Source organism: Mustela lutreola, chromosome X, assembly GCF_030435805.1.
Source record: "Mustela lutreola isolate mMusLut2 chromosome X, mMusLut2.pri, whole genome shotgun sequence".
Taxonomy (NCBI): Eukaryota; Metazoa; Chordata; class Mammalia; order Carnivora; family Mustelidae; genus Mustela; species Mustela lutreola.
This window is the reverse complement of record NC_081308.1, coordinates 85,853,389-85,872,913: the sequence shown is the minus strand read 5'-3', so window position 1 is coordinate 85,872,913 and position 19,525 is coordinate 85,853,389. Positions and strand designations below refer to the sequence as shown.

The 19,525-nt window shown below is 42.1% G+C and overlaps 1 protein-coding gene across 3 annotated transcripts; it reads left to right on the top strand.

Annotated features, from left to right (window-relative positions):
* Positions 1–647: 647 nt before the first annotated feature.
* XKRX (XK related X-linked) lies at positions 648–19,140 on the top strand. 3 transcript variants are annotated; one of them, XR_009349790.1, is made up of 4 exons: positions 648–2,255; positions 6,271–6,539; positions 12,676–13,504; positions 16,554–19,140. XR_009349790.1 is itself a non-coding variant. In XM_059156568.1 (3 exons), exons 1-3 carry the CDS (start codon positions 1,921–1,923, stop codon positions 13,419–13,421), a joined length of 1,350 nt encoding a protein of 449 aa, XP_059012551.1. In that variant the 5' UTR covers positions 648–1,920; the 3' UTR covers positions 13,422–19,140. The 3 variants fall into 3 exon arrangements, 1 of the variants encoding a protein (XP_059012551.1); XR_009349791.1 differs by having other exon boundaries at positions 12,676–16,651; positions 16,740–19,140; XM_059156568.1 differs by having other exon boundaries at positions 12,676–19,140.
* The last annotated feature ends 385 nt before the right edge of the window (positions 19,141–19,525 follow it).

The window sequence follows — 19,525 nt, the reverse complement described above, 5'->3', positions numbered from 1 at the left end:
TTCTCTAAGCCATCATTTTTGTGGCAACTAGTGCCACTCCTCACATATTCTTTTTACTGGCTTCCTGCAGCAAAAGGAGATTGGCACAGGCTCTGCTACATTTATATTATTACCAGGAGGCAGATGTTTTCTCTATTTCTCTGGGGTTTAGAATTATGCAAATGAAGGCATGAAAACAAAAGCTCAGTGAGATGGGGGAGGATTGAGCTTAAGAATCCTGGCAATTTTCTGAGCTCTTTAAGTCACCCCTCTCAGTTTTTACTAACAGCTCTCTTGGCTCCTCTCCAGTCTATTTAGAATTTGGCACCTCTTCAGAACCTTCCAGCCAAAGACCTGAAAGTTCATTCTAAAGCCCCTATCCCAGCCTTATTTTGCAACTGGGAATATCAAGGCATATAATAGGAATTTTTAATGCTGACCTTGAGTCTTGACACACACACACCCATCCCTTTCTACCTTAACCTCTCCTGCACACAGTCTTGTCTGGAAAGGAAGCTATAGCCCAGTTACCTCTCAGGTCTCCTTCGCCCGCACCCCACCGTGATGGTATCTGGAGGGCAATAGGACCTAGCGCAATTCAACCCTGAGGCCGAGAGAGAGAGAGAGAGATTGAGAGAGAGAGAGAGAGAGAGAGAGAGAGACCTGCCTAACCGCGTGGGTTGTGCAAGTGTGCGAGCTAGCTAGTTCGCGAGGGCGGAGTGGAAGTGGGCGTCTGCTGCTTTGGGGGAATAGGAAAGCTTTGACTCCCTCTGGGAACCGGGGGTCGTAGTGAGAAGCGGTTCCGAAGGTTAGCCCAAGCCCCCTTTTCTGTCGCGCCTCTCCACCCGGAGCATCTTTGAGTTGCCGGCCCTGGCACTCGCAGGCTAGTTTTGTTTGGCCCCAACGGTCCCTCCCATTCCGCCCGCCCCCGCCTTCAGTGCCTCAGTTCCCGAAGCCACGACTTCCCGCAGCTGGAACTGCAGGCCAGGGAGGACCCCAGCAGTCGACGGCGTCCAAGAGTCTGACGACATCTGCCTGTGCCCTCCTGGGCTGGCGCCCCGCACGTCGTGCTTCTCGCTAGCAAAGTTTCTCTGTGGAAAAGAAGCCTCTTTAGCTTTCTTCGGATCCTGCAGCGCGCGCGCGCTCGGCTTCTCTCCCCCTGAGACTGCGCTCCCGACCGGGGTGGTACCTTTGCTCCAGCCCCCTGCTCCAGCCGCTACCACCCCCCGTCCGCCCCCCTCCCTCGGCACCCCGCTGCCCCGGCCGGCTGCCTTGGGGGCGGAGCTTGGGAAATCTGTGGAGCCAGCTGGAGAGCCTTGGATTCCGCGCGGGTCCTGAGAGAGCAGCGGCGAGCGGGCGAGCTGATAGCCACAGCCTAAGGATAGCTTAGGGTACCTAAGCACTGAAATGAGCCCCCGAAGGGACGCTCAGGCTGCACCCCCTCTTCTGCCCTGGTTCAGTTCTCGGCAGGTTTGAGAGGGCGTATTGGTGGTCAGAACTCCTCGAGAGGTGCTGCTGAGTGTTCGTGCCCCGACAGAGTGGCTACCCCGACTCCCTGCGGGGCTGCGAAAGGAGAAGGAGCCAAGGAGACAGCTGTCCCCAAGTTTTTCACGTGCCTGGAACTGGACTCCGCACTGGGCGCTAAAATGCTTGCTTCCCCCTTGTCCAGGTTTCATAGCATGTCTGTTGACAATTGGAAGCCTGGGCCAATGAAGAGTCAAGTTCAAAGTGGTACTCCTGGCTTCTCCATCCCATACTCCAACAAGTGTAACATGAAACTAGAGAGAGGGGTCTTCTGGTCTAACTAGCAGATCTCCATTCTGGAATTGACCTTGACCGCTCTCTTAGATACTTGGACTGCAGTGGCTCCAGGGTTCTGTTGAGCGGGGGTGGGGCTTGCTTTGCTCTGAAGACAAGACTACTACACTCAGAACCTCCACAATGGACCGAGTTTATGAAATTCCTGAGGAGTCCAACGTGGATCCAATTTCATCTCTGGAGGAAGATGTCATCCGTGGGGCCAACCCACGATTTACCTTCCCATTTGGCATCCTCTTCTCCACCTTTTTGTACTGTGGGGAGGCTGCATCTACCTTGTACATGGTTAGAATCTATCGAAAGAATAGCGAAACCTACTGGATGGCATACACTTTATCCTTCTTTATGTTTTCATCCATTATGGTCCAGTTGACCCTCATCTTTGTTCACAGAGATCTGGCCAAAGACAAGCCATTATCATTATTTATGCATCTAATCCTCTTGGGACCTGTTATCAGGTGAGCAATTTTTAATTTCTACCCCCTCCCTGGGTTTGGGCAGAGAAAGATGAAGCCAGTATTTACAAGACTGGTACTGTGCCTCTAATCAGTTCTCCCATTCCCTCCCACTCTGGGCTTCCTTGCCCTGCCTACCATCCAAAAAATCTTATCTGAAACCTTAAGTGCCACCACAGTGACCATGTGGCGTGTACTTGTGTTCCAAAGCCATGTATGGTACCATTGATAAGACTTCATTAGACAGTGTTTGCTATTTGGATTTGAGTTGTGAAAATTGGTATGGGACCAGCTGATGTGGTTAACCTGTGCACACAGGCCATAGCTTCAGAGTGTGTTATTTTAACTCTGCCTTTTAGACACTGTATAAACTGTATCTCACTGTGGGAACCTGGGTGGCTCAGTGGGTTAAAACTTCTGCCTTCAGCTCAGGTCGTGATCCCAGAATCCTGGGATCGAGCCTCACATCAAGCTCTCTCCTCAGCGCAGAGCCTGCTTCTCCCCACCCGTCTCTGCCTGCCTCTCTGCCTACTTGTGATCTCTGTCTGTCAAATAAATAAATAAATCTTTTTTTTTTTTAAACTGTATCTCACATTCAATTTCTTTATCCTGAGCTGCTTGAGCTGGTGGTTGTGGCGCTTTCAAATTTTCCAGTTATTTGACATCTGGAAAATATTTTCAGCTCTTTGTGGCCATCTAGTACCCCAACCCATTGTCGTTTGTTTTTTTTTCTGTTGGTTCATCAGTCTCCTGCTTATCTCTTTGTATCTTTCTGATATAAAGGTACATGGTTAGAGGGGGCAAAGGAAGATGGGTCATCTCTCCATCTGAATGCTGTAACTCATTGTAGTAGTATACAGTCTTTCCATTCAGATTGCCTTGAAGGGATGAGAACGTGCCTTATCTTAGGGAGACAGGATCTGTGTCGGCTGTCTCATCTGGATACTATGGGATTTTCAAGTTAGGGAGATGTTGCAAAACTTAACAAAGTCAGGAGGAAAGAATGGACCAAGTTTGTCTTGATTGCAATCAGCTGAAGAATATATGTCAGAGTGTTGATGTTGTAATTGCAGAGGGAAGATGTTTCATCCTTAGAGAACTAAACGTAGTCTGAAACTGTTTAAGGATGGAACTCGCTTGTCTTAAAAAAATTTTTTTTTTAAATCAATACATGCTCAAATGAGGAGGGATTGGTCAGGCTCCATTAGAGAAAACAGTAGCCTGAAATTCCAGTGACCTGGAGTTTGGTCCTCCCTCTGTCATTGACTAGTTGCATGGCTCTGATGAAATCTCTGAAGATGTCTTGGACCCCAGTTTCTTCATCTGCATGATAAATGGGTTGGGTTAGATCATTGGTCTCAAATGCAAATGCTTAAACAGGCCAGGCAGGTCTCATATATGAGTGAAGCAGGCCAAGTACAAGAAAACCAGCAGCTTCGTGTGTGATGATAAATGAAAATGAAGTCTTAGTGTTAGAGGAATGATGGAGAATAGTGAATAGTGTGGCAAGCTGAAGTCTACACGATTTGCCTGGAAGAGGCAGCTACTCTGTAATTCCATCCCTATCGTTTCACTGTTGGAATCCAGACCCAATATTGCCACATGCCCTAACTTTTCAAGAGAACCTTCCAGAACAGGATTTTATATGAAATATCAGTTTGAATCTTGGCAGCTTGACTGACGAAATAACACAGTATGGACCAAACAAACCACAGCTGTTGGTCAGATGTGACTCAGCTGGCCTATATGTAAATGTAACCTTTGTACTTAGGCAATCTATAGCTCCTTTCCAATTCTAAATCTTTGAAGTTAAGCTGTAAAACAAAGACCTCATCTTGAACTTGGAACCAAGAAATTTAGAGATGTTGGGGCATCTGGATGGCTTAGTTGGTCTGGATTTCGGCTCAGGTCATGATCTCAGGTTCCTGAGATCGGGCCCACGTGGGACTCCATGCTGGGTGTAGAGCCTGCTTAAGATTCTCTCTCCCTTCCCTCTCCCCCTCCCTGCCCCGTGCATGTACACGCTGTCACTCATGCTCTCTCTCTAAAAAAAGAGAAAACCCCACAAATTAAGAGATGTCACCAGAGGTACAAGGTAAACATTCTTTTATCAGCCTTTTCCAATGCGATATATACTGAGTTAACAGATCAAGTGCACTCAAAGTGCAAATTTCAGCAGGTATTGTCCCAGTCCAGAGTTTAGACTTCCCTCCTTTGCTTTGTGGCTTCCCAAGCCATCTTTAATTTGGCCCCACCATATAGAGTATTGAGTACTGTATTTCATTTTTGTTATTTATCTTCCACTAGAAATGATTGGAAAGCATTTTTAATAGCCTGACAGCAGGGAAGAAATAATTAAAAGCCCATATATTATATCCTTGATATGCTTATGTTCAAGGCAAATTACTTTATGGGCAGGTAGGAACTTGATTAGTGCTATTAGGCATATGAAGGTGTTTGGAGGATCTGGCTCCCTTATATGAAATGCAAACTACTTCTGAAAATGAAAATGTACTCTAATTTACTGAGGTTTATAACCAAAGCGAACACCCTTACTTAAATCAGTAAATAGCCTTTAGAAGCATAAACAGAATGCTTCCTGCCACTACCTCTCCCAGTATTATCTTCATCAATAGCACTGATGGGCCTGGGTTAAAATCTAAAATCTTTTATTGGAAATGCACTTGGCTTTATTTCTTCCCTGTTCTCTCCTCCTCCCACCTTTTCCTCTCCCAAGTTTTAGAGTTTGAAATGTCTACTTTCTAGGGAGAAATGCCATGCTTCAGACTGGCCCCTATGCCCTAGTCTCCAAGGGATCCTGTGGAGAATGGCAGCCAGCACATGTCCGAACCTTCCTATTGGGAGCCAAAGGCCTAAAAAGCACAGAAACCTCTGAGCTTGTCTTTAGCCTATTTTTCCATTAAATTACATTGCCATTATTATTATCCTCTCCTCCCATCGTTTCTGACCCTATAATCTTTTCTTCCTTCTTACTCTTTCATTTATGCAGAAAATATTTATCAAATACCCAAGATGAATACAACCCATGCCCTCAGGCAGGAAAGATGGCTTCATTTTCACCACAACTCTTCTTTCTTATTATAATAGTCCACAGTTTCCATTCATTTAAGGGTAGTGGAGGAAGTGGTAACTCAGGTGTTCCAAAACAAAATGTTCTGATTGCTTCTTTTCTAGTCACCACATCAGAACTGTTTACAGGCTTCTGATGTATGTGGGAGAGATACAGCAAGAAATGGGGTCTTATCACTATTTCATGTTTGGTAGGCTTGCGATCCTTAAGAGGATGTTTTCCTCTTTGTAAAGAAAGAAGGAAGTTTCAAAGACTCTTGGCCCCAAACTGATCAAGAGGCCCCAAAAATAACCTTTAGAGAGATCTTTTGATGTTCCCTGGGTATGTAGCACATTCAGTTCTGAGTTGACAAGTCTTTAAGTACCTTGGTGATTGAATGGCATTACTGTATAGATGTGAGGTTTTTTCCAAGCTCCCCTCCAAGACTTTTTGGCAAGGCAATTATAGTTGTGGACCTTGTCTTGAAAAAAGCCGAACTCAAAAGCCCCAAGTATGAAGCTGAATGCTTTGCATAAAGAATGCTTTACCTTAGGAACTTGAGGTGTTATGAAAACTAGGGCCTTTAAGAACATTCATCATTTTCTCTCAGCACATTATTTACATATCTTTGTGTTCAAGGTGCCTTTCTACCACAGGCCTATTCTTAAGGAGACAAAGCAATTCCTTAAATTCTCAAAGAAACACTGAAATTGTGTTCTCAGGTCAGTAGATAACCAGCCAAACAAAAAAGGATTTAGACTCAACTTGTGGAAGGAATGACAACTCTTTGGCTCATGAGGAATGAGTAGAATGGGAATTAAGGAATGGCAAAAAGCAGCACAAACTCCCTGAATTGTATTATTAACTGCCCCACCCCACCCCCACACCCCACAACCTTTCTTCCCAGGACAGTTTTAGTTAAGTACCCGTGATGCTTTACCTCTGCAGATGTTTGGAGGCCATGATTAAGTACCTCACACTGTGGAAGAAAGAGGGGCAGGAGGAGCCCTATGTCAGCCTCACCCGAAAGAAGATGCTAATAAATGGCGAGGAAGTGCTGATAGAATGGGAGGTGGGCCACTCCATCCGGACCCTGGCTATGCACCGCAATGCCTACAAACGTATGTCACAGATCCAAGCCTTCCTGGGCTCAGTGCCCCAGCTGACCTATCAGCTCTATGTGACCCTGATCTCTGCAGAGGTCCCCATGGGTAGAGGTGAGTAGGGTCAGGCGAGGGGAGGGCTTCATTTAAATCAAGGGTCTTAGAAATACAGACCTGAACTGTCCAATGCACTGGCTACCAGCTTCAAGGGGCTATTTATAGTAAAATGAAACATGAAATAAAAATTTACTTCCTCAGTCGTACTAGCCACGTTTCAAGTGTTCAGTAGCCATGTGTGCTTAGTGGTTACTGTATTAGATAGCACTGGTAGATAGTCAAAGAACTTGGGGAGCCAGACATCTTAGGCCTGCCAGATTTATTTAATGGGGGTAAACTATTTAAGCCTTAAAGTGCCACAGATAAGCCCTCTTTGGGCCCAGAATCAGCTGGTAATACCAGCAGTTAGTAGGACATTTTCCCTAGCCCAGAGTGTTTAAATTATACGGAGGGTTTTTTGTTTGTTTGTTTTGGTTTAGTGATGGCCATCTTTTAAGAAGAGATTCCCAAATATTACTGATTATGAGAAAACACATTACTGGGTGAAAAACTCCTTCTTAAAAAATTACATCTTCATGGGATACCTGGGTGGCTCAGTCGTGAGTCATGAGACCACTCTCAGTGGTACTGAGAGTAACACTCCGACGTGGCACTCAGTCTGCCTTCTGCTCAGCCCATGATCCCAGGGTCCTGGGATGGAGCCCCCGCATCGGGCTCCCTGCTCAGCGGGAAGCCTGCATCTCCCTCTCCCACTCCCCCTGCTTGTGTTCCCTCTCTCGAGCGTGCTCTCTCTCTCTCTGTCAAATAAGTAAACACAATCTTTTTTAAAAAAATTACATCTCCTCCTCAGACCTGACTCAATCTGAGTGTGGGGAGGCCAGGAATCTGTACTTTTTAAAAAATGCCCCAGCTAGGGGCGCCTGGGTGGTTCAGTGGTTTAAAGCTTCTGCCTTCCGCTCAGGTCATGATCCTGGGGTCCTGGGATGGAGCCCCGCATCAGACTCTCTGCTCCTCAGGGAGCCTGCTTCTCCCTCTCTCTCTCTTCCTGCCTCTCTGCTTACTTGTGATCTCTGTCTGTCAAATAAAGAAAGAAAATCTTTAAAAAAAATGCCCCAGCTGAGTCTGATCAGCCACATTTGGGAACCACTGATTTAATTACTTCTCTCCACTCCGGTGGGGAGAAAGAAATATAGGTTGGAACGAATACATATGAGAATGAGGCTTGGTCCCAGTTCTGACCTTCTGTGTGATTTTTGGAGGAAGTTACCTAAGAGGTCACAGTCTTAATTTCCCACTTGTAAAAGATGGATCCTTAGATGAGTAAGACCTCTAGGAGAGGAGGAAATGTGAGTCATGTTTTCAAAGTCAAAATAAAGTACTGTTAATGAGTTTTAACAGCTCAACATTAGCTTCATCTAGTTGGGCTGGAGCTGGTAGAGCTGTGGGTACAACTTTGAACCATTTCCTTCTTGTTAAATGGTGATCCTGCTTGCCAAACCCCATGGCGCAACTGAATGTAAGGAGGGCATTTGTCTCCTTTTCTCCTTTCCTCCACCAGGAATTGTTCATGAAATTGTTGGTCTTTACGCTTTTTACGTACCTACGATTGACAGTAGTGTGAAGAGAAAAGGAAATGATGATGATTTTCTTCCTGAGAAATTTGAAGGTCATCAAATCACCTAATTAAAACATGTATACTTTACAAAAGCAATACATACACACACATATATATATACCCACGAGTAATCGTATATGTGTAGAAAATTTCTGGAAAGATATGGCAGAAATCATTTACCTCTGGGGAGGAAAAATGAGAAGTCGTCAACTTTTACCTTTTACTTTATATCCTTCTGTATGGTTTGAAATTTATATGATTTAAAATTTTTGCTATGACCATGTGTTACTATTTTTGGTCCTTATTTTTTTAATTATAAAAATCAGATAGGGTTATGGTAAAGAATCAGAACCACAAAGAACATATATCAAGCAGGAGATGTAATTTTACTTCCCAAAAGTAATCTCTGTTAACCATTCAGTATATATCCTTTTTTTAATATGTAAATACATAAGTTATATACGTATTTTTGACAAAAAGCGCTGTATTAAACATTCTGTTCAATGCCTTTTGCCAGTATATCTTTCTTTAATGGTTATTTATATATATATAATAAATGATAAATACATAATATATGTTTTTCTTATGTGAACTGGATCATTCTTTGTTATTTCTCTGATCTTCTCTTGGTAGGATTAAAGTTTGTTTCTGATGTTTGCATTCAAGAAATGTTTTCTAGGGGCGCCTGGGTGGCTCAGGGGTTAAAGCCTCTGTCTTCCGCTCAGGTCATGATCTCAGGGTCCTGGGATCCAGCCCGCGTTGGGCTTTCTGCGCAGCGGGGAGCCTGCTTCCTCCTCTCTCTCTGCCTGCCTCTCTGCCTATTCGTGATCTTTCTCTGTCAAATAAATAAATAAAATCTTTAAAAAAAAAAAAAAGAAATGTTTTCTAATCACAAACTATACTCCAGTGAACATCTTTCTAAGTATCTGTGTCCCAGAAAGAGACTTCATAGAATAAATTCTTAGCAATGGAAGTGCTGGGTGAAAGGATATACATGTTTGGAATCTTATCAGTACTGCCAAATAGCCCTCCCAGAAGGTTGTTTGAATTTATATTCCTACCTGTAGCTTATGAATGTGCTTTTTCTTTATATATTAAGCTAAATATCATTTAGTTCTATAATTATAAAATAACTGATTACATAAATAATTTGCTTTTAATTATGAAGCCAGCTGAGCATCTTTTCATGTTTGGTTATTGTGTTCTTTAAATTGCTGATTTTTAGTAGTTTGTCTTTTTCTTATTAATTTGCAGGAGCTGTTTTCTTATTCTGATATTAATCCTTTCTCTGCTGTAGATAAGTGTGCATGTATACATTTGCGTGTTTTGCATGTGTGTACATACACACATTTTAAATGGTCTCCTGGCTTTCTTAAGTATTAAATTTTTATCATTTAAATTCTTTATTGCTTTAGATCTTGCACACTTCTCACAAAGGCCTTTCACAATTCTTATCTGATAAGCAACTTAGCCTAATCTTCCAAATAGATGAATTTCCACATTCAGTTTGTCAATTCCCCTACCAAAACACAAAACAAAGCAGGAGAGTAACAACAAAAGAAAAAGAAATTTCATTGAGACTGTGTATTGGGATTGCATTAAATCATTTGGGTTGTTTTGGAGGGAATTTACATATTTACAGGATCAATCAGTTTCATATTAGAAGAGATGTATGTCTCCATTTCGTTAAGTATTTTCACATCACTTTATTGAGGTATGATTAACAAAAACCTCTACCTATTTAACACATCCAACTTGATGAGTCTGGAAGTAAGTATACATCCAGGAAATATCCCTAAAATCTATGCCATAAATGTGCAAAGCCTGGAGCAGGAAAACCATACAACTTTATCGAAGTACATTAAAAAAATATTTAGTGAAATGTACTTTGATAAAGTTTATAGTTTTCTTGCTATTGGTTTTGCACATTTCTAGGTATTAGGGTTTTTTTTTTTTTATTTGACATAGAGATCACAATTAAGCAGAGAGGCAGGCAGAGGTAGAGTCGGAAGCAGACTCCCAACTGAACTGGGAGTCTGACATAGGACTCACTCGATCCCAGGACCCTGAGATCTTGACCTGAGCCAAAGGCAGAGGTTTAACCCACTGAGCCACCCAGGCACCCCTAGGTACTAGTTTTTAAGTCACCTGATTTCCTAAGTGTCAGCGTAGTACCTAAGTAGGGGAAATGCATGTACTACTACTCTTTTGGAAACGGTGAATGATGATGATGATGATAGGAACTAGCAGATAGCATCTACTATGTCCTGAGTATTTCTCTAAGCCTCTTACTTGTAATGATTTCATTTAGTCTTTACAACAACCCTGTGATATAATTGTTACCCCCATTTTTAAAAAGATTTTATTTATTTATTTGAGAGAGAGAGCATGAGAGGAGAGAGGTCAGCGGGAGAAGCAGACTCCCTGCTTGGCAGGGAGCCGGATGCAGGACTCGATCCTGGGACTCCAGGATCATGACCTGAGCTGAAGGCAGTCTCTTAACCAACTGAGCCACCCAGGCGCCCACTACCCCCATTTTAACAAATGAGGAAACAGAGGCACTGAGAGGTTAAGCAAATTCCCCAATGCTTTCATAAGTAATAATTGGCAAGGATGGGATTGGAATCCAGGATGCCTACCTGCAGAGCCATGTTTCTAACTATATCACTATACAAAGGATGTAAGGGAAACGTTCTTCAAGACCTTGTTTTCAACTCTTTGGTGATTTCTCCTATTAGAAACTTTCTGCCGGTACCATCTCTTCAAGTTTGGTAAACAGTTTTTGGGGTTAGGTTTCCTCATTTTCATCCATTCTTCTGCCTTCTCCTTGCTTTTTCTAATCTCTTTTTCTCTTGGAGGCCATCTGGATCAGCATAGATGAGCAAATTCACTAACAGTGTTATGATCTCTTATGGCATGAGTCTATTTGTAGGGAGACAGATGGAAGGTGTTTTTACATTTATTGGAAACATCAGGCTTTCCTTTATTTCACTACTATCAATAAATGAGTTCTAATTTAAGGGACAGCATCACTACACTTGTCTAGATGTATATACACTCTGGTGCTCCTAACTAGGAGCATCAAATCTTAAGGATGGGACTACGAGTGGTTTATAAAGCTAAGAGTACATCAAATCATTTTATTGTACACCTTAAACTAATACAATATTATATATCAATTATATTTCAACAAACATGGAAAAATAATAAATAAAAATAAGGCCAATTGTAGACACTTCAAGAGAGTCTCTCTAGTCTTTGAGATTCTAGCACTTCACTTAGAGCTGAAAAGGATCTTGGAAACAAACTTGTGCTTCTTTTTGGGTTTCCATGGGGGAAGTCTTCGCTTTTCTTGCAAATTAAGCTGACATCTCTGTGGCTCCAGTTCCCTGGGATCTAATATTTTCATGGGAACTGAAAGTTCCAGCCTTTTTTTTTTTTTCTGGATGAGTTCCCCTCAGGCCTCTCACTCTTCTTGAGCGTGGTAGATTTTTCTTAGTGATTGGTATCCTTTGATATAAAGGGATAAAAGAAAAGCGACACCATGCGATCTATAGTTGAGATTTACCATAGCTGATTACAGAGCAGCCTGACCCTTCAGGGCCCCAACTCTATACAGCAGCGTGGATGTTATGGGCTATGAGGTGGGGTTTTAAAAAATTTGTAAATCATTCTGGTTGAAGTTTGGAAATTCCTAAAATATAGCAAAGCACATGGGTGATAAATTTATATTGTTAGTGATTTATGTAAGCAATTCTAGAGTATCTCACTGAATTGGGGAACCAAGGCACATAGATATTCAGTGACTTTCACAGAACTGAATCAAGGGCTTCTAATTATAAATATTTCATGCTGCCTCTCTAAATTCAGAATGCCTCATTAATGCCACAAACATTTATTGAGCACCTACTATCTCCCAGGCAGTGTCTTAGGCTCCAGGGATACAGTATGGAACAAAATAGACATGGTCCTTTTTGCCTTCATGGAATTTCCAGAATACATGCTGACACATTCTAGAAGTACATACAAGATTTGTTCTTTAAAGAAGATACATGTCAAAGAAGAGGCTTCTGTAACCAGAGGCATTACCTATGAATTTCCTAGGACTGGATTTTTTCAGAATTCCTTCTGCCTCCTTCATTGTTTGCTCAGAAGCCTATTTCATGCAGTGGGTGCTCCCCTATCCCTTTATAAGTGCTCTTCTTGTGTTAGTGACCTCTCAGTGCTAGTTCTGAGGTCCACTCTTCTTAAAAAGTTCATTTTGTGTGTTTATATGATTATTGAAGTATTACAATGTATGTTCCTTGTGGGAAACTTAGAAAATAGAGAAATATAGAAAAAAAGATTTTAAAAATTGATATAGTCCTCACCACAAAAAGTATATTTTAGGTTATTTCTTTCCATTTTTTTCCTTTGCGTGCTGTGTGCTGTGCCAACATAGCTATGTTCATACGTGAATTTGTTCTTAGCTGGGCCCTCAAGCCTCACTTAATCATCTCTCTGGACCTCCGGGTCTGAGTTCAGGCTTTGTTAACACAGTCTGATTGTCTATTTTTTCTGTTATTTTTTTTCTTACAGTTGTGCTAATGGTTTTTTCCCTGATCTCTGTCACCTATGGGGCAACCCTCTGCAATATGTTGGCTATCCAGATCAAGTATGATGAATACAAGATTCGCCTCGGGCCATTAGAAGTCCTCTGCATCACCATTTGGCGGACATTGGAAATCACTTCCCGCCTCGTGATTCTGGTGCTCTTCTCAGCTACCTTGAAACTGAAAGCTGTGCCATTCTTACTGCTTAACTTCCTGATCATCCTCTTTGAGCCCTGGGTTAAGTTCTGGAGGAGTGGTGCCCAGATGCCCAATAATATTGAGAAAAATTTCAGCCGAGTCGGCACCCTGGTGGTACTGATCTCCATCACCGTTCTCTATGCGGGCATCAACTTCTCTTGCTGGTCAGCTTTGCAGCTGAAATTGGCAGACAGGGACCTTGTTGACAAAGGCCAGAACTGGGGGCATATGGGCCTGCACTATAGTGTGAGGTTCGTAGAGAACGTGGTCATGGTTTTAGTTTTTAACTTCTTTGGAGTGAAAGTCTTGCTGGATTACTGTCATTCCTTGATTGCTTTGCAGCTCATCATTGCTTATCTGATTTCCATTGGCTTCATGCTCCTTTTCTTCCAATACTTGCACCCATTACGCTCACTCTTTACCCACAACGTAGTGGACTACCTCCATTGTGTCTGCTGCCGTCGGCACCTTCGGGGCAGGATTGAGAACTCAGAGCTACCCTGTGATGCCCAAGCAAGGCAAAGCATTGTCTGAGATTCTATCTTCTGGGTCCTTCGGGATAGGCTGGGGGTGGCCAAGAGCAACTTTGAAATTGAAGGAGAGGATGAGGCTCATAGGTGAGTACCCACCGGGACATTTTCTTGAAATTTCTGGTAAGCCTCTAAGAAGAAAGAACAACTCCCAAATAGGTTTTATTTCTTTAAGACTGACTGCTATGTTTGGAAACCCAGGGTAGCTAAGAAGGTTAGCTTACCAAGAAGGTTCAGAGATACTGTGAACGGCTCCCCTCCCACCCAGGGCAGCTCTTTGGCTGTCCAAGGGGATAATTTACCTCCAAGCACCTTAATCTCTCTCTCAGTGTGATCTTGTTACTCTGCTCATTTGCTCCAGGGCATTACTGAGCTTTTTCCTAGGGCTGGGATGAATGCCCAGAATTCCACCAGAATATATACTGACTGATCAGAGATATGACAATTTGTTGATTATGGGTACCTCCCAGGAAAACTGGATGATTAATGTGGAATTATAACTGTAAGCATGGCTGGGTTTTATTTTTCTTAATTCCACTGAGAAACTCTAGTTTAAGAAGAAAACCCCCACTATTAAAAGAGCTGCTCCCCAAATAAGTTAGCTTAGCATTGGGATTTTAGTAGTGATCATAGTGATCAAAGACCTCTCTTTTCAAGCAACCCTTCCTAGGCACACTCCCAGGAGGGAGTGCGGAGTAGGATTCCTACGGGGCATAAGCCAGAATGACACTTTCTCAGGGACCTGCAGGGGCATCCAGCCTGTGGAATGGAGTGGTTGAGTAAAATCTCTCACTTCCTGCCTCGTTATCAGGAATTCCCTCCAAACTGGTTTTTCTGTGCTCATGGCAGTTTACTACTTGAGATAGATTTCAGAGAAGCGGAGCTGTAATTGAGGATGTTTCTAATGTATGGAAGAAATGAAGATTGCTTTGTGTCTCCTACTCTTCCGAGTATTTTGCTGGCTTGGTTTTTTTTTCCCCCCTAGGGGAGAGAAAAGGTAATGATAGTTGGATTATTACCTTCCTCCTGTTTGGGGTTTGCGGGGCAGCTAATACTCCAAGGTAGAGTGAAGACAGAGAAGGGAAACCGGATCATATTAACTCATCATTGGTACTGGTTTTTGACCACCGGGCTTTATTTTCTAATAAGGAAATGTTTATCAATCTTCTGCTCATTCCCACACTCCCAATGAATGAATGCATATCTCCCTTTCTCATGAATCTCATATCCGTGGGTATTTTGATGGGGATGTCAGCTCAGATGCCTCTAAGGTAACCAAGGAATTGAGGTTAGTATGGCCACTGCCTATTGGGACCTAGTATCCCAGCATTTACCTAATCCTTACCCCTTACAGACGAGGAAAGTAGAGAATTACTAGCAGTATGTACTAATTGTTGCTGCCACAATGTTTTGAGAAATTGTGAAGGATCTGACCTAAAGTCCCTATCCAGTTTTACTCATGAGATCATGTGAAGAGTTTATCTTTAGCCTTATCCCTTCCTCTTATCCAGTGTCAGGAGTTTATGGTGGAAGAGCTCCCTCTTTCAGGTAGCAGGGCTGTTAGCCAGAATAGTCCTATTTCCTGGCATGTCTAGTGTGGTTTCCCATCTTCAACCACTGTTTGGGGGCCAAAAGGATTGAATCGTTAATTGGGGAGGAGAGTCAAGTGACTTGCTTTGGAGCAGTGAAGACTTTCTTCGTCAATCCAACTCCCTCATTTTATCTTTGATGGAGAGACTTAGGTTGGTGTCTGAAAACGCTCACACCTATCTTCTATGTTATTTAAGGTGAATTTGAAAGAATCTATTAGGCCTCCAGAAGAACACGCTGTCTCTTTGGAATTCAAACAACAATTTCTCTCTACTGGTTAATATTCCCTTCTATTAAAATCAGAAGCAGTGTGGAACTGTAATTTGGCTCATAAAAGCCATGTGAGTCAGCTACTTAAGGCACACACTAAGCCAAGTAGGCCAATTAGAGCTAGAGCAGAGATACACAGGGCAGAAACATGTGCCTTGGTAGTAGACCAGGCATATTTTTTCCCATGCACCCTCCCCAGCCTCTGTGACTTAATATCTCTGGAATGTAGGGAGTTCAGGATGAGGGGTGTGGGACAGCTTTCAGACCTGAAAAACCTGCTGCCCTTACCTAAGGAGAACAGAGTCTAGTGATACCTTATGCTAATGAACTCTCAGAACGTCCTATATGTGGTGGCCTTTCTGTTCCACAGCAGTCTTCTAGATACACAGAAAAAAGAGAAATTTCAAAATATGGTGGATGGGCAAGGGAAGTGCTCCCCTCCGCAAACACCTTTTTAATTGACTACTTTCTTTTTACCCTTTGAAATCTTAAAGTGACACAGGGTAGTTGTGTAGGGGCCAGCCTTCCTGGAAGAGGAGGCAGAGATGGGGCCAGGAAATGGGTCTTAGAAAAGGAAGGCAGAACCATGAAGTGTGGGGGTAAAGAGAGGCTGTTGTAGCCACAGTCCCCCCCACCGCCCCCCTGACCAGCTAAGTACCTGGAAATGAACATGTTAAGGAAATGTATCAAATAAACTCATAGTTGTCAATTTCATTTGTTCCACAAATGTTTAAAGACTTTGGGGCCCAGAACTGGGAAGCACTCTAGGAGAATTAAATAATAGTTGATATTTATAAGCATTTACTATATGCCTGGCATGGTGCTTTATATGCACTATTTCATTCAGTTCTCAAAACAATCCCTTATGAAGTAGGTACTATTATCCCTCATTTTACAGATAAAGATTCTAAGGCATATGACCTGCCCAAAACCAGCTAGTTATCAGCGCCAGGATTCAGTCTTAGGCGCTCAGGCTCCAGAGCTCACACTCTTCATCATGACACAAGCCTCTAAATCCTCTTAGGTCCTTTGTGGAGTTAGTTTAATATGTTAGTGATTCCAGGAATCTTTTCTGGGCTGTAATCAAGGGGCATCACTGGGTTTACTCGAGAGAAAAAGGTCAAGTCCTAAAAGGACTGGGATGAAAATGGAGTATGTGTTCACCTGTACTTATAGGCTGATGTTACTTAATGTTCACATGTACTTATATTTAATGTTTACATGTACTGATGGGGGGATAAGGCAGGGGAGAGTGGTAGACACATTTCCTTTCTAGTTTCAGGATTTTGTCTCCTGTGTGTTCTTGAACACACAGCTTCCTATTCATGGATCCTATTCATGGGAATAAAACTGGAGGGAGCAATTACTACCCAGGTTTGTATGAATCTTCCCCCACCAACTCCCCAAACAACCAATCACAGCAAAGGAGTGCTGAAGCTGACTCTCTTATACTTCCTCTTAGCAACACTGCCCTTACTACTCTTGAGAAGCTGATTCCTGATTCTAAAGCAGGCCACAGGATAAGGATGTGGAAGAATAATGACCTTCCCCCAACTGTCACAGTCCTGAGAGCCTAAGTCAACATTCAGTGCTCTTTCAGCTAGCCTGCTCCTGCCTGCACCTCTCTAGGTCATGGTCCTCAGCATTCAGAGTTGATTGCTACTTCCAGGGTAAGGGTGGTGTGAGCAGTTGAAGGGTAGAACATTCACCAGGACATTCCATCTAAACCTGGGGAGTTCGAGGGTGCCTGGCTGGCTCAGTCCATGGAGCCTGCAGTTCTTGATCTTGGGGATGTGAATTTGAGCCCCTTGTTGGTTGTAGAGATTACTTAAAAAGAAAATGTTAAACAAACAAAACCCAAACCCTTGTGGTGTTCCATTTCTGAAAAGTCCTTTAGTATACAAGCAGAGGACTTTGGACCCTCCAAAATATTTACCTACCCAAGAGTGGGGATCCTCATTCTATGAAACTTATGCTATTGGGTTTCATTACTATCTTCAGGGAACACATATGTGCAGAATCTTATGCCTTTCCTCTTGAAGAACCAGCACCATTAGTCATATACTTTAGGTCTTAGAGCCTCTGGGGTGCAAAGTGAAAGTATGATATGAGCCTTGGCAACAAAGCACACACCATGTGAAACCGGGAAGTAGCAAGGCCAACCTGTGTGAGCTATGGGAACTAAGTGTGAAAATGATATACTTTCATGTATAGAGAAAATAACATCTGAATAGCACTGTACTATGTGCGAAGAGCATCGATACATACTAGCTCTGTTACCATTGTATCATTGTTGGGACAAGCCCTCTGAGCTGTACATATGAATTTGCAATGTTCTAACCTTTAATTTATTAAACAATTATTAAACTCATTTTGTGCCAGGGAAACCTACATGGATATTTCAGAGTGCTTTATAGATGCTGAAAGACTCAAAAGAAAATCCCAAATATTGAGTTTCAGTGATATTGGAGATAAATAGCCACTGGTTGTCATCACTGGTATGAGAGCAAAATATTGGAGCACGTTTTTGGAAGGCATTGTCAGTTTTGTCAAAATTAAATGGACATACTTTTTGTCTCAGAATTTTAACCTCTAGGAATTTTTCCTATGGCAACATAGATACACTTATGCAAAGAGATGTGCACAAGAATGTTTATTATAGCACAGTTTGTAACAGTGAAAAGTTGGTAACAACTTAAATTTCCACTTACAAGGAAATGGTTAAATTCTGGTATTTCTATCATTGGAATACTGTCCATCCATTAAAAAGATATATGTACCCCTATGTTTATTATAGCATTATTTACAATAGCCAAAATATGTAAGCAACCTAGTTATCCATCAATGGATGAATTGATAAGGAGGGTGTGTGTGTGTGTGTGTGTATAATGGAATATTATGTGGCCATAAAAAGGATGAGATCATGCCATTTGCAACAACATGGGCCTAGAGGGTATTATGCTGAGTGAAATAAATCAGACTAAGAAAAATACCATATGATTCCACTCATAAGTGGAATCTTAAAAATGCATAAGCAGAATGCAAAATCAGACCTATAAATAATGAAAAAAAAGAACCCTAATGGTTGCCAGAAGGGAAGGAAGTGGGGGATTGGGCCAAAGGATGAAAGGGAAAAGGAGATACAGACTTCCAGTTACAGAATGAAGGTCATGGAATAAGAGGTACAGCATAGGGTCCATAATATTGTAATAGTGATGTATGATGACAGATGGATTCTACACTTGTGAACAAAGCATAATATTGTACACCTGAAACTAATGTAACATTGTGTATCTACTAAAAAAATAGGGTAGATGTATACAGTATGTTCTAAGTGAAAAGACTGGTTAAAAAAAAAGTAAGTTGAAAAACAAAATGTATAGGATGAGATTATGAAGAATTATTGAAAACCTGGGAACAAGAGTGTCATAGGAAGAATAGTGTCACCCTCTAGATCTCCACGTCTAATCCTTAGAATTTGTGAATGTGTTATGTTCCTTGGTAAGGGAGAATTAAATAGGGAATTGAGGTTGTTAATCAGTTGACCTTGAGATGGAGAGATTACCCTGAATTATGTGGGTGTGCTGGATGTAATCATAAAGGTCCTCATGAGAGAGAAGTTGATGTGAAGGTGGAGAGAGGGATAATTGAAGATGTCACATTGTTGGTTTTAAAGATGGAGGAAGGGGCCACAGACAAATGCATCTCTAGAAGCTGTAAAACACAAGGAAACAGATTCTCCTGGAGAGTGTCCAGAAGGAGCAGGTCCCTGCCAACACCTTGATTTCAGCCCAGTGGAACTGATTTTGGACTTCTGACCTCCAGAGCTGTGAGAAAATAAATAAGTGTTTTTTAAGCCACAACAGTTTGTGATGATTTATTATAACAGCACTAAGAAACTAATACAAAGGGAAAAGATGATTACTTGATGCTTTAATGTCACCTTAAGAGCATTTTCTAACAGGCCTAAGGGTCATCTACCTCTCTACATCTAGAGAATTATAATTTGGCACAAGTGATTAGGGTTCAGTCATTTTACAAATCTATAAAACTGACAAAATGCAACAAGATTTTCTATCCACCTGAAGCATGATGTTGGTTCTTAGTGCCTTGTAGGACATTAACCAGCTTTAATTCTAACTTAGCAATATGATTTTAATATTATTTTAACGTTTCTTTTTTTTTAATTGACTATAAAATACCAGTCCTCATATCCTCTTTAGATTAACTTTACCATCTTGCTGGTTT

Excerpts from the sequence above, each read along its gene's own strand:
- XKRX (XM_059156568.1), top strand. The coding sequence starts at position 1,921 with ATGGACCGAGTTTATGAAATTCCTGAGGAGTCCAACGTGGATCCAATT. Across the intron at positions 2,256-6,270 it reads CTCTTGGGACCTGTTATCAG|ATGTTTGGAGGCCATGATTA; the intron begins GTGAGCAATTTT and ends TTACCTCTGCAG. Across the intron at positions 6,540-12,675 it reads AGAGGTCCCCATGGGTAGAG|TTGTGCTAATGGTTTTTTCC; the intron begins GTGAGTAGGGTC and ends TTTTTCTTACAG.